At 38.4% G+C, this 15,374-nt stretch overlaps 1 protein-coding gene across 12 annotated transcripts in view; it reads left to right on the top strand.

The window, feature by feature from the left end:
- The window catches only part of LOC105465058 (protein phosphatase 4 regulatory subunit 3B), a 72,293-nt gene that overhangs the window by 18,359 nt on the left and 38,560 nt on the right, over positions 1–15,374 (top strand). For all 12 annotated transcript variants that reach the window (XM_071076717.1, XM_071076715.1, XM_011713288.3 and 9 more), the window contains exons 4-7: positions 618–1,241; positions 11,116–11,193; positions 13,333–13,449; positions 15,242–15,358. In XM_071076717.1, the coding sequence (XP_070932818.1) occupies positions 618–1,241; positions 11,116–11,193; positions 13,333–13,449; positions 15,242–15,358 (936 nt within the window). The remainder of the gene's footprint in view (positions 1–617; positions 1,242–11,115; positions 11,194–13,332; positions 13,450–15,241; positions 15,359–15,374) is intronic.

Here is a 15,374-nt window from a genome sequence, read left to right as displayed (position 1 = left end):
CAATCTCAGCTCACTGCAGCCTCCACCTTCCAGGCTCCACCTTCCAGGCTCCACCTTCCAGGTTCAAGTGATTCTCCTGCCTCAGCCACCTGAGTAGCTGAGATTACAGGCATATGCCACCACACCTTGCTAATTTTTGTATTTTTAGTAGAGATGGGGTTTCACCATGTTGCCCAGGCTGATTTTGAACCCCTGACCTCAAGTGACCCGCCTGCCTCAGCCACCTAAAGTGCTGGGATTACAGGCGTGAGCCACCGTGCCTGGCTAGTCGTAGTGACAACATAGTGAGACACTGTCTCCACAAAAAGTAAAAGTGTTAGCTAGGTGTAGTGGCACATGCCTGTAGTCTCAGCCACTTGGGAGGTTGAGGCAGGAGGATCACTCGAGCCCAGGAGTTTAGTGTCACAGTGAGCTATGATCGCACTGCTGCACCCCAGCCTAGGCAACAGAGTTAGATCCTGTTTCTATTAAAAATAATAATAAATTAGTAGTGACTATTACTAATATTTTTCTTTGCAAGATATTTTACTTAAATTCAGTGGTCAGGGATTTGCTTTCCAAAATTTTGAATTCTTTTGTATTTTAAGGTAATTAGCTGTATACTTGGATATTTTTAGGTTCAAGGTAAAGACCCATCAGTGGAAGTCACACAGGACCTCATTGATGAATCTGAAGAAGAACGATTTGAAGAAATGCCTGAAACTAGTCATCTGATTGACCTGCCCACATGTGAACTCAATAAACTTGAAGAGATTGCTGACTTAGTTACCTCAGTGCTCTCCTCACCTATCCGTAGGGAAAAGCTGGCTCTCGCCTTGGAAAATGAAGGCTATATTAAAAAACTACTGCAGCTGTTCCAAGCTTGTGAGAACCTAGAAAACACTGAAGGCTTACACCATTTGTATGAAATTATTAGAGGAATCTTATTCCTAAATAAGGCAACTCTTTTTGAGGTAATGTTTTCTGATGAGTGTATCATGGATGTCGTGGGATGCCTTGAATATGACCCTGCTTTGGCTCAGCCAAAAAGACATAGAGAATTCTTGACCAAAACTGCAAAGTTTAAGGAAGTTATACCAATAACAGACTCTGAACTAAGGCAAAAAATACATCAGACTTACAGGGTACAGTACATTCAGGACATCATTTTGCCCACACCATCTGTTTTTGAAGAGAATTTTCTTTCTACTCTTACGTCTTTTATTTTCTTCAACAAAGTTGAGATAGTCAGCATGTTGCAGGTAAGTAAAAAGATATTCTTCACAATTCCATTTTTCAGATACTTAGTTCCCTTAATAGTTCAAGCTGGTGTTTTTACCCTCTGTTTTTTGAAAGATTTATTTTGTTTAAATGCATTATTAAGTATATTTAAAGTAAACAAAAGAAATTAGGACTTTATATCTTGTGGTTTTAGTGCAACCTTTTATTTGTTTGTTTTTTTGAATTGGAGTCTCATTCTGTCACCCAGGCTGGAATGCAGTGGCACAATCTCGGCTCACTGCAACCTGCGCCTCCCGGGTTCAAACAATTCTTCTTCCTCAGCCTCCCAATTAGCTGGGACTACAGGTGTGCGCCACCATGCCCAGCTGATTTTTTGTATTTTTAGTAGAGAAGGGGTTTCACTGTGTTGCCCAGGCTGGTGTCGAACTCCTGAGCTCAGGCAATCCGCTTGCCTCAGCCTCCTAAAGTGCTGGGATTATAGGTGTGAGCCACCGTGCCTGGCCCAGCCTTTTATATTTTTAAGTGGTCTATGTTTCAGCTTTTTATAAAATATAATATTTGTGTTTCTAAAATTCAGGTAGAATATACATAACATAAAATTCACCGTTTTAACTATTTATTTGTTTATTTTTTGAGATGGAGTTTTGCTCTTGTTGCCCAAGCTGGAGTGCAATGACATGATCTCTGCTCACTACAACCTCCGCCTCTTGGCAGAGAGAAGTGATTCTCCTGTCTCAGCCTCCTGAGTAGCTGGGATTACAGGCATGCGCCAGCATGCCCAGCTAATTTTTTTTGTTGTTGGTTTTTTTTTGAAATGGAGTCTTGCTCTATAGCCCAGGCTGGAGTGCAATGGTGTGCTCTTGGCTCACTGCAAGCTCCGCCTCCGGGGTTCAGGCCATTCTCCTGCCTCAGCTTCCTGAGTAGCTGGGACTGCAGGCGCCTGCCACCGCCCCAGGCTAATTTTTTGTGGTTTTGGTGGAGATGGGGTTTCACCGTGTTAGCCAGGATGGTCTCGATCTCCTGATCTTGTGATCCACCCGCCTCGGCCTCCCAAAGTGCTGGGATTACAGGCGTGAGCCACCGCAGCCGGCCCAATTTTTTGTATTTTTAGTAGAGAGGGATTTCTCCATGTTGGTCAGGCTGGTCTCGAATTCCTGACCTGAGGTGATCCACCCACCTCGGCCTCCCTAAGTGCTGGGATTACAGGCGTGAGCCACTGCGCCCAGCCAGTTTTAACAATTTTTAAGTGTACAATTCATTGACATTAAGTATATTCGCAGTGTTATGCAACAGTCACCACTATCCATTTACAGAACTTTTTCATCATCCCAAACAGAAACTCAACCCATTGAACAGTAACTACCCATATTCCCTCTTTCCAGCTCTTGTTAATCACTATTCTACTCTTTATGAATTTGTTTATTATATATATCGATGATGCAGCTATTTATTATTATTATTGTTATTATTTTGAGATGGAGTTTCACTCTTGTTGCCCAAGCTGGAGTGCAGTGGTGTGATTTTGGCTCATTGCAACCTCCATCTTCTGGGTTCAAGCGATTCTCCTACCTCAGCCTCCCCAGTAGCTGGGATTACAGGTGTGTGCCACCACGCTCGACTAATTTTTTTGTATTTTTAGTAGAAACAGGGTTTCACCATGTTGGCCAGGCTGGTCTCAAACTCCTGACCTCAGGTGATCCACCCTCCTTGGCCTCCCAAAGTGCTGGAATTATAGGTGTGAGCCGCCGCACCTGGCTGATGCAGCTATATTTAACGTTTTTCCTGTCTGTCCCGCGAATACTCACCAATAATGCTTGGCTGCAGCATTTACCCTGAGACAGCTTTGCCACAAAATACCTAGCTTTTATTATTATTTTCGCATTGCTGTGGTATATTAATTCTAGAAAACATAGCATTCCTGCCCATGATATTAATGTCGTTCTCAAACATTTGTTGGCCAAAGATTCATTTGATGAATCTGATTTTTTTTTAAATAGACGATTTTGATGATTCAAACAATTCTGATGTTAGTTCTGTTTAGAAGTAACTCCAGGAACGTTTTTATATTTTATTTTCACATTGAAAATCAGATTTGCTTCAGCCTCAAAGAGCGTGTTTATGTAAAATGAAATGAGTGTTGGCAGCAAGCTGCACTTTTTTTTTCTAATTGGGGAAAGGGTTAAAAGTATCTTTTCTTCCATTTTGAGAGATACTGTTATTATTGGGGTGTATATGAGTATGTGGCTATTTGCTATAAGAAGGTGATTTTATTCTGTCTCATTATTGTGAAATAGGAGCTTTATACTATATTTATCATGTTAATCCTTTACACCCTAACAGTATAAAAAGCATGCTTTTAAAGTACTTGTAACGGTAGACTATACTAAGCTTTCTGCATAACTGCTTTTGTTATTTCCATATCAATCACTAAATTTATTGAGCAGCTACTATATACTTAGTGTTATGGATCTCAGAGTGTGGTTTGTGGACCTCTGAAAGTCCCTGAGACCCTCTTGGAGGCATTTATGAGGTTTTCCTTTTTCTAGTTTGATGTCAGTGTGAGGCTGTGTGGTTTTTTTTCATGTACTTTTTTTTTTTTTTTTTTTTTTGAGGCGGAGTCTTCACTCTGTCGCCCAGGCTGGAGTGCAGTGGCACCATCTCGGCTCACTGCAAGCTCCGCCTCCCGGGTTCGCGCCATTCTCCTGCCTCAGCCTCTGGAGTAGCTGGGACTACAGGCGCCCGCCACTGCGCCCGGCTAATTTTTTGTATTTTAGTAGAGACGGGGTTTCACCGTGTTAGCCAGGATGGTCTCGATCTACTGACCTCGTGATCCGCCCGCCTCGGCCTCCCAAAGTGCAGGGATTACAGGCGTGAGCCACCGCGCCCGGCCTTTTTCATGTACTTTTGCCTAAAGAACATATTGCAACAAATTGAATGACAAAAAAGATAAATGAGTATCTAGTTGTCTTCTGTTAAGCCAGATATTGAGATTTGCAAAAATGTAAAAGGGGCTACTCTTTTTACTAAAAGTTTAAAATTTTGGATCATATAGCCGTTTCTCTTAAAACATTTATATAAACATAAAATAACTTATTTTAAAAAATGAATTCATAAATATTTTCACAAGTCTTGGTTTTAATTGTAATTATGGTAAATATTGATGAACATAACGTGCATAATGAAAGCTCTTCAGGGTCCTCCATAATTTTTTAAAATTCATTTTATTTTTTATATAGAGACAGGATCTGACTGTATTGCCCAGGCTGGTCTCAAACTCCTGGCCTCAAGTGATCCTCCTCACCCTCCCAAAGTGCTGAGATTATAGGTGTGAGCCACTGTACCCAGCCTCTGCATAATTCTTAAGAGTTTAGGCCAGGTGTGGTGGCTCATGCCTGTAATCCCAGCACTTTGGAAGGCCAAGGCAAGAGGATCACTTGTGGTCAGGAGTTTGAGACCAGCCTGACCAACATGGCGAAACTCCATCTCTACTAAAAATACAAAAATTAGCCAGGCATGGTGGCACATGCCTGTAATCCCAGCTACTCAGGAGGCTGAAGTGGGAGAATTGCTTGAACCCAGGAGGCGGAGGTTGCAGTGAGCTGAGATTGCACCACTGTACTCCAGCCAGGGTGACAGAGCGAGACTATCTGAAAAAAAAAAAAAAAAAGTTTAAAAGGGTCCTGATACAAATAATTGAATTCTGTCTCTGACTTAGTGCCAGCTAATAGACTTCATTTTGTGACATTTCCCACCAATAGCCACCTATTATTGTTACTTTATTTTTTTATGTAGGATTTACTTTCTTTCAGATCATTTATTCACCTACCAATTTTTTGTTATTCCCCAATAATGAGTGTGGGGAAGGTTAGATGTACACATCAGGTTCTTTTTATAATATATAGGACCTGTTTATTTTTAAAACATAGTATACAATTCAGGGTGCTATTTCACTTGTTGACAGAAAAACGTTTAATAATCTTAGGAGATTGGAAATAGAGTCACAGTCTGTAGTTGATAAAAAGGGAACCCAGTAACAGAAGCTCAAATGTAGCTTTCACATTACTGTTCTTGTCTTCAGAAGGGTTTCCAAATTCATAATAGTAAATTGTAAATACTTTTATATATTCAGAAAATAAATTATGTAAACTATAAATATTTGTAAACTTTTGTATGTCATTTTATGTATTTTACAATAGGTTTATTTGTGAAGGCTATAATTACGTAAATCAAGTGCAGCTTTTTCTTTTCCTAAAAGAAGACTTAATCATTTCTGCTTCATGAGATGCATTTCATGAAATAGCCAGATTCTGTGAACTGTTATTTATGTAAGGTTTACTACTTAATTATCTCTTATGTGCCAGCAAAGATGTTGATTTTTTTTTTTTTTTTTTTTAGATTCAGAGGGTACTTTGTTACATGGGTATTGCATGAGTAATGGTGGAGATTGGGCTTCTAGTGTACCCATCACTCAGATGTTGAACACGGTGCCCAGTAGATAATTTTGAAACCTTCATTCCCCTCCCATCCTACCCCTTTTTGGAGTTCCCAGTATCTGTTATCTCCATCTTAATGTCCATGTGTACCCACTTGTAAGTGAGAACGTGCACTGTATGATTTTCTGCCTCTGAGTTCACTTAGGATAATGGCCTCCAGCTCCATTCACGTTGCTACAAAAGACATGATTTCATTCTTTTTTAACATTTCGTTTGTATTCCACAGTATATATATACACCCCATTTTGTTTGTCTAATCATCTTTTGGTAGACACTTAGGTGGGTTCCATGACTTTGCTATCGTGAATAGTGCTGCGATCAACATACAAGTGCAAGTGTCTTTTTAATATAATGCATTTTTTTCCTTTGGGTATGAATTGTGTTTTCAACTATGTGTGAAAAGGAAAGAAATAAGATTGTGGCCAGTGGTCTCTATTTTATTTTATTTTTTGTAGAGGTGGGGGTTTTGCTATGTTGCCTAAACTGTTCTTAACTGGCCTCAAGGCTTCAAAAGTGTTGGGATAACAGGCGTGAACCACCATACCTGGCCCTGCAGTGGCCTCTAAGCCCTTATTTCCTAAAGTCTCACTCTGAGATTTCCATGTAGAAATTTTTGGCTAGGTAGTAGGTGTTTCCAGATACCTATCTGGCTATCTAGTACACTCACTTGTAGTTTCTTTTTTTTTTTTTTTTTTTTTTTTTGAGATGGAGTCTCGCTCTGTCCCCCAGGCTGGATTGCAGTGACATGATCTCAGCTCACTGCAAGCTTCACCTCCCGGGTTCACGCCATTCTCCTGCCTCAGCCTCCCGAGTAGCTGGGACTACAGGCACCCACCACTAGCCCAGCTAATTTTTTGTGTTTTTAGTAGAGACGGGGTTTCACCGCGTTAGTCAGGACAGTCTCAATCTCCTGACCTTGTGATCCGCCTACCTCAGCCTCCCAAAGTGTTGGGATTACAGGAGTGAGCCACCACGCCTGGCCACCTGTGGTTTCTTAAATGAGCATTAACTTGCTGCTGTGTGAGTTGTAGAAGGCAAGTGAATATGTAAGAATTTTATGTAACTGGGCCAAAGTGAGGTAGTACAAAGGTCCTTATAAATCCTAGCCTAAATTAGGTTAATTAACTGTTGCATTATGTGGAAGTACTTAGCATAGTCACTGGCTCCTAGTATGTGTGCTAATACATGTTGACAATGTCTTTTTTTTTTTTTTTTTTTTTTTTTTTTTTGAGACGGAGTCTCGCTCTGTCGCCCAGGCTGGACTGCAGTGGCCGGATCTCAGCTCACTGCAAGCTCCGCCTCCCGGGTTTACGCCATTCTCCTGCCTCAGCCTCCCGAGCAGCTGGGACTACAGGCGCCCGCCACCTCGCCCGGCTAGATTTTTGTATTTTTTAGTAGAGACGGGGTTTCACCGTGTTAGCCAGGATGGTCTCGATCTCCTGACCTCGTGATCCGCCCGTCTCGGCCTCCCAAAGTGCTGGGATTACAGGCTTGAGCCACCGCGCCCGGCCGACAATGTCTTAAGCATGATAGGAACAGAAGACTTTTGCGACTCTGAATTTTCTACCTAATTGCAGATCAAAATCCCCTGAGCCCAGAATTGAGCAACATTCTTTTAAAATGTTTTAGTAATTAATTTTTTTTTTTTTTTTTTGAGACAGTCTCCCTCTGTCGCCCAGGCTGGAATGCAGTGGCGCCATCTTGGCTCACTGCAGCCTCTGCCTCCCAGGTTCAAGTGATTCTCAAGCTTCAGCCTCCCCGGAAGCTGGGATAACAGGCAGCAGCCACCACGCCTGGCTAATTTTTGTATTTTTAGTATAGACAGAGTTTCACTGTGTTGGCCAGGCTGGTCTCCAACTCCCAACCTCAGGTGATCCGCCTGCCTCAGCCTCCCAGAGTGCTGGGATTACAGGCATGAGCCACTGCCCCCAGCCAGAAATTAAATTTTTGAAAGCAAATAAAGTGAGGTTGTTTCTGCACAAACAGCTACAGAATAAGATCCTTTTCAGAACAGAACGTTTTAATTTCTCTCCTTACTAGAAATGATAGAGGACAGAAATCTCAAATGTTGACATTTTAACACATTTACATATATTATATTATATACATATTTCTGCTATTCCATAGGTAAGAGTTAAGCTTAAAATTAGCCCAGCAGGATCCGCGGTTTAGTTTTCCTTTTAACATATTTTGCAGATACTAAGGTTTTGGCACCAAGAGAGAAAAATTTCTAACTTTCCATCCCAGTTACAAATTAAATATGTAAAATCTTCAAATACTCTTTGAAAGACTGTTTAGAGTAATAGGGCTTTTCATTTTGTTTTTAGGATTTTTCTTTGGATTCAAGTACAGGATTTAATATATTAAATTTTATCTTACTAGATTTGGCCCATTCCAGCTTGAGTGTGTATCTTTCGCTTTGATTTGATTCATAAGTTTGATTCAACTTCAAACTATGTTTGAAGTTTGAAATACTTAGGAACCTGTCCTGTGGTTTACCTAGTAGGAGTGACAAAAAACTCATTAATTATTTGGGAGGCCTGGATTCTAAATCCATCTGTCACTAACTACCCTCAGAAAAATTCACTTTTTGGACCTCAGTCTCTTGAAATTTAAAATTGCACTTGACAGTCTCTGTAACAATGTTGCAAAATCTGATCTAATTCTAAGTTTCTGTGTTTATATGTTTCTAAAAATGAATGGGTTCTATTTTTTCTTTTGTTTGCCCTGTATTTATATTACTGCAAAGAAAAGAGTTTGATTTAGACTGTTTAGAAGCAACCTCTTTTTTTCCCCACAGTGTTTTTTTTATGTTATCCAGAAAAGCAGCCACACAAATTTTGACTTAAATATATAGGTTTTATTAAAACAAGAGCTGTTAAAACCAAATAGAAAAGAAAAACTAAAGAGATTAGTTTGATTACTTGGAGAACCAGAGATTTTGGAGTAAGTATTTCAACTATATGATAGGCTTTAAGTTATTGATTATTTGCTTCCTTCATAAATATATTGGAACAGAGTGCTTTTATAGCTTAATGAATAATAGCAAGAGTAATGCTGGAAATCAGGAAAAAATACTAGGAATCCACATTCTCTTACTGGACTGTAATAATTGAGATTGCTTCTATCTGTAATATTTTATGCAGTTCTACTTATCAGCTCACAAGTACCGAATCATATAAGAAGAATTCAAGTGGGAAATTGCATTTATCAAGGAGTTGGAACTTTTTTCTTATGAAAATATTTTGAAAAAGTTAAATTTTCAGGTAGTAAAGGATGAAGATGTAATCTACAACAGATGCAGGAAAATAGAAATTTATAAAAGGTGTGAATGGAGGTAAATATGTACTTACTCACCCTAACCTAAAATATTGAGACTAAAAGTATTTGGAAAAAGTAGGCTGGGCATGGTGGCTCATGGCTGTAGTCCTGGCACTTTGGGAGGCTGAGGTGGGAGGATTGCTTGAGGCCAGGAGTTCGATACCAGCCTGGGCAACAAAGTGAACCACCCCCCATCTCTACAAAAAGTTTAAAAAATTAGGCAGGTGTGGTGGCACGTGCCCACGGTCTCTGTTACATGGGAGTCTGAGGGAGGAAGATTGCTTGAGTCCAGGAGGTCCAGGCTACAGTGAGCCATGTTTGTACCACTGCACTCCAGCCTGGGCAACAGAGTGAGACTCAAGAAAAAGAAAAAGGAAAAAGTAACTTAAGGGCTAAATAAAAGATTACATATGCATATAAACTCCCTCAAAAGATGGATGTTCAGGCTGCAATGCATGAGGTCCAAAAGGAGTCAATGAAATACCAAAGGAAACACCATTCTGAGTCAAACTAAATGATTTATCTACCAGTGTCTTGTCTTTGAGTAGCACCAATTGATTTTTAGTGGAATAGCATGTTATACTCTGATTGTACGTAGTGGTTTCTATTCATTTTTTAAAAATATAAGTTCCACCTTATTTCAAAAAGGACTTAAGGGATTGATACCACTTAATGTATGATCCTCAGTAAGAAAAAGGACAGGTAGTTGGGAGTGTATCCTTTAAATGTTAGGGTTTTATTTTACTATCAACTCTACAGATACTATTGTTATAAACTTTTTTAGAACAAGTTACTTTAATGGAAATTACATTTCATAAAAATGAATTTTGAAGATAACTGAAGCTTAAAACCACCAATAATTTCCATCAATTTTTTAGCAGATTTTGATGAAATCTTCTCTAAGGTGAATTTTAATATTTATGCCCATTTTTTCTTTTGTAATTTAATAGTCTTCGTAGAAAATTAGAAAATATAGATAATCAAAAAAGAAAATCACTCATAACCTATCACCAAGCAATAACCATAGTTAACATTCTAACGTGTACTCCTTCTAGACTTTAGACACACAAATTTATTTATGATTATTATTATTTTGTTGTTGTTGTTGTTGTTGAGTTGTTGCCCAGGCTGGAGTGCAATGACACAGTCTCGGCTCACCGCAACCTCTGCCTCCCAGGTTCAAGCGATTCTCCTGTCTCAGCCTCCCTAGTAGCTGGGATTACAGGCATGTGCCACCACGCCTGGCTAGTTTTGTATTCTTAGTAGAGATGGGGTTACTCCATGTTGGTCAGGCTGGTCTCAAACTCTCGACCTCAGGTGATCCACCCGCCTCAGCCTCCCAAAGTGCTGGAATTGCAGGCGTGAGCCACCGCACCCAGCCCACAAATTTATTTTTTAAAAGTACATGCTTGACTAAATTTTTGTTTGTCCTTTTAAACAACACCTGGAGAAATTAGCACTTGTCTTTCTTTTTAATACCTCAGAGTCATTAGTATGAAAAGCAGTTATTGTAGTGTTTTGTCATTTAGTTATATCCTTGGGGACCACAAGAACGTGTAAGACTCTGCACCAGTTGTAGGTTACTGTATTTTATGAGTTCTTGTATTTTAAATAGCTTTGTAACTTTATCTGCTGCCAGAATTCAGCCTCCTTTACTGTTTTCCTTGTTCCTTGTCTTATAATTCTTCTGTTTTTCTAATCTGTTATGGACTAACAATAAGATCCTTAGACTTGTTTGAATTATGTTTAAATTAAGAGAAAGTAGACCCTGAAAGGGGGCTAGAGAATCTAAATTCGGTGAGTTTTCACATAACACCTCTAGAACAAATATTTTTGGTTTCCAAAGAGTTATTTGTAGTTGAGGTTTTTAGTTAAAGTAGATATTGATGTATTTATAACAAGAATTGAATGGTGTAATCAAATTTTACAAAATTTTAACACACAAATATACCCCAGAATATTAGGTTTCATAATGAAAATGCTACTTGTCAGCTATTTTTTATAATTTGTGTAAGTCATATAAATGAGTATAACCTTATCTTTTTGTTAATATTTCATAGTAATTATTTTTTTCATGCAGGAAGATGAGAAGTTTTTGTCTGAAGTTTTTGCACAATTAACAGATGAGGCTACAGATGATGATAAACGGCGTGAATTGGTAAGTTATGAAATTCAAACTCTTATAGAGCACTTATTCTTTTGACATGCACAGCTTTTAATCTTGAATTTGCTAACTTGAGACAATTTTTTGTAATTAGATTAGTAAGAGATGAAAAGTGTGTATTTAAATTGAACTGCAAAATGATTATTCAGAGTTTCTAAAATTTGTTTGTTTCTAGAATTTGTATATTTTAGAAAATTCTTAGGATGCTCTGATGTATCACTCCCCACCATTGTATGCCTTATAAATCCCCAAACCAGATAAGTGCCTTATGTTAGAACACAACTACAAAACTCAGACGTTTTTATAGTTGCAGAAGTTTACATTATAGCGATGCTTCTTTTTTTCTTTTTTTTTTTTTTTTTTTTTGAGGCGGAGTTTCGCTCTTGTTGCCCAGGCTGGAGTGCAATGGTGCCATCTCGGCTGACCGCAACCTCTGCCTCCCAGGTTCAAGCGATTCTCCTGCCTCAGCTTCCCGAGTAGCTGGGATTACAGACATGCGTCACCACGCCCAGCTAATTTTGTATTTTTAGTAGAGACGGAGTTTCTCCATGTTGGTCAGGCTGGTCTCGAACTCCTGACCTGAGGTGATCCGCCCGCCTCAGCCTCCCAAAGTGCTGGGATTACAGGCATGAGCCACTGCGCCCAGCCACAATGCTTTTCTTTTTAAACAAGAGATAAGGAAAATGCTTCCTGAATAAATGATGTAAATAATTTGGTTCTTTGGAGATTTTTTGTTTTTTATTATAAGCATTTTCTTTGAGATATAAACCATTTTGAGGAAGAGAATAGTGATTGCCGTTTGCCAGATGTTTGACATTTTTTTCAAATATAATGAGATGAGAAGGGAAAGTATATATTATAGTAATGCATATTCAGTTCTATAATTTAGCTATCTGATATTGAATTACTAAAATAATATCTTCAGTTTCAGATTTTAATTTATTGGGATTTCACAAAATAATGAAAGATGGCTGATTTAAAACCTGTAAGTCATCTTTAGTGTAGTTACTTACTAGTAACCTACTTAGTTTTCTCAATTGTAATAGTGGTGTTTTAGACTAGGGAAGCTTTGATGTACATTTCAGTCCTTAAACCAGTATTATGTTTTTGGGAGATTACTGGGGACCCAGCTAGAGTTGAGTTACAGGATGGTTTCTGTGAAAATATGTGTTCATAATTCAAAACAAATTTCTTACCTGGCATTTTTGCACTGAATGTCTTTAAAGAGTTAATTGGTCAATGTTAACCTTCTGAAAGATCTCATCTTTTTTTATTTTTTCTTTTTGAAAAAGAGTCTTGCTCTTTTGCCCAGGCTGGAGTGCAGTGGCACGATTTCAACTCACTGCAACCTCTGCCACCTGGGTTCAAGTGATTCTCGTGCCTCAGCCTCCCGAGTAGCTGTGATTACAGGCACATGCCACCATGCCCAGCTAATTTTTGTATTTTTAGTAGAGACAGAGTTTCACCTGTTGGTCAGGCTGGTCTCAAACCCCTGGAATCAAGTGATCCACCTGCCTCAGCCTCCCAAAGTGTTGGGATTACAGGCGCAAGCCACTATGCCCCGCCAGATGTCATCTTTTCAGAGTAGCCTGGTGCCTCACAACTGATATTTAAAAACATATTAAAAATTAGCACCCCATTAAAAGTATATCTTGCATTTTTGCGTACTAATAGATCAATAGGCAAATCCAGCATCTTAAACAAAGTGTGCATACTCTCATTTGCCTTTTATCACCAAATATCTCTGTTGACCTATAAGGTCCCAATGGAGTAATAAAAATGTTCTAATAACATATTTGAAAGGTTCACTTAGAAAGATGTGTTGTCAAACACTGCTATTCACTGGAAAAAAAAGAAAAAAGCAGCTTGTGATGCATCTTTCAGAAAGCCCGCTTACATTTACCTTTTATTGGTGGATTTCTCTTTCTGCTTAACAGCGTCCATTAATGCAAGTTTTACTTTTAATGGGGTGCTAATTTTTAGTTTGTTTTTAATGTAGTTTTGAGGAGCCAGGAAACTCCAAAAAAGATGAGATCCTTCAGAAGGGTGAATACCACACCATGGTAAATTATTACTATAGTGTGCCCCAAGTTTATGTTTATCAACGTCTCACTAAAATTTCTAACATTACAGGTTAATTTTTTCAAGGAATTTTGTGCATTTTCTCAGACATTACAACCTCAAAACAGGGATGCATTTTTCAAAACATTGGCAAAATTGGGAATTCTTCCAGCTCTTGAAATTGTAATGGTAATTATGCCGTTTCTTTTCATGTTTTTGAAGTTGTAAATTTGTAATAGACTTATATTATGGATGAGAAACTCTATATTATAATAATGTATATTCAGTTCTATAGTTTAGCTATCTTATATTGAATTACTACAAGAATATCTTCAGTTTCAGATTTTTATTTAATTTTAAACATCAGTATGTAATCACTTGCATATAGTATGCTTTCAAGTGGGTAAAAAAACCCACGTTTTTGCAAGAATGTTCTTTTCTGTAACAGTATTGTGTTTCATAGAAGCCAGTAAAATATCTTTTGTTTTTAGATCAGTGAGTGGAATGAGGACAGACTGAAACAAGGGGATTCAGGCTGCAACACAGGGTTAGGGCATAATTCTTAGATTTTTGTTTATATGAGTTTTACCCATTGGTATTTACTTTATGGAAAATTAAAACAAATTTTTAAAGTATTCGTTTAAAAATGATAACCTATTATATGTTAACAAAAATAATAGAACTTTTTTCACCACATTTTCTTGAGATTGAAATCAATATAACTTTTATGAAAAAATAATTTTTTCAAAACAAAAAATTTAGTGAAAAGAGTACCATGTTTTACTTTTTTTTTTTTTCTGCTAATCTCTCTAATACCTTGCTTTATAGAAGGTGTCTAGATTCACAAAGCAGCTTCTACATTTAATTTGTGGTGATATGATATGTCACGCAGCCTCTGGAAAACCCCACTGTACTTGTGATTGAATGAGAGTGAAAATGACAAAGGCTTAGTATTATTTATTATTATGAAATAGTCTTAATCTTGTATACTTCCTAAAAGGATGTTAGACCCCGCTCACCAGGATTCCCTGGACCACACTTTTGAGAACTGCTGGGTTGGGGAGTGTTTTCAGAATCACCTCAAGATTTTGTAACTTATAAGTCACATACTTTTCATGTGTTGGAGGGGAAAAGTATTTAGGGTTACTACCTTAGAAAACTAAGTTGCACAAAAGGGTAGAAATGCCCAAAAAGAGTTTTCAAAAGCATGCTCTATTAGGTGAGTCACAGAAAATAGAAACAGTTACTAAGGGTAACCTTGGCAAATTCAGGACAAAAGGCAGATTCTGGAAGACTTTGAAGTCTTGACTAGGAGACATTATTCAAATTTTTACATATATTTAAATAAAACCCCTTCCCATATATTTTACAGCATTTGTAAAGCATTGCCTTATAATCCTGTGCCAATTCTTATATTTAAAATCTCTGAATATTTATTTGCAGTGGTAAAAATCTGCAGAAACTGATCATTGAATTGCCTAAAAGTTTTAATATTTATAAAAGAAAGGAAGACCATACTGGCGAGGTTATGCATATTGATTGCAGTAAAACATCTTTTTTTTTTTTTTTTTTTTTTTTTTGAGACGGAGTCTCGCTGTGTCTCCCAGGCTGGAGTGCAGTGGCATGATCTTGGCTCACTGCAAGCTCCGCCTCCCGGGTTCACGCCATTCTCCCGCCTCAGCCTCCCAAGTAGCTGAGACTACAGGCGCCCGCCACCACGCCCAGCTAGTTTTTTGTATTTTTAGTAGAGACGGGGTTTCACCATGTTAGCCAGGATAGTCTCAATCTCCTGACCTCGTGATCCACCCGCCTCGGCCTCCCAAAGTGCTGGGATTACAGGCTTGAGCCACCGCGCCCGGCGCAGTAAAACATCTTAATCCAAAAAGTTGAGAGCTAGTGTATGGATTTGGGAAAGAAAAAAGAAATGTGAGAATAACTTTTGTTAACAGTCTCTTAAGTAACCTAGTTTTCCTTTTATCAGGGCATGGATGATTTGCAAGTCAGATCAGCTGCTACAGATATATTTTCTTATCTAGTAGAATTTAGTCCATCTATGGTCCGAGAGTTTGTAATGCAAGAAGCTCAGCAGAGTGATGACGTAAGTAATAATGCTG

Source organism: Macaca nemestrina, chromosome 13, assembly GCF_043159975.1.
Source record: "Macaca nemestrina isolate mMacNem1 chromosome 13, mMacNem.hap1, whole genome shotgun sequence".
Lineage (NCBI taxonomy): Eukaryota > Metazoa > Chordata > Mammalia > Primates > Cercopithecidae > Macaca > Macaca nemestrina.
Note: the sequence above shows the minus strand (reverse complement) of the source record. Positions and strands in the feature narration are given on the sequence as shown.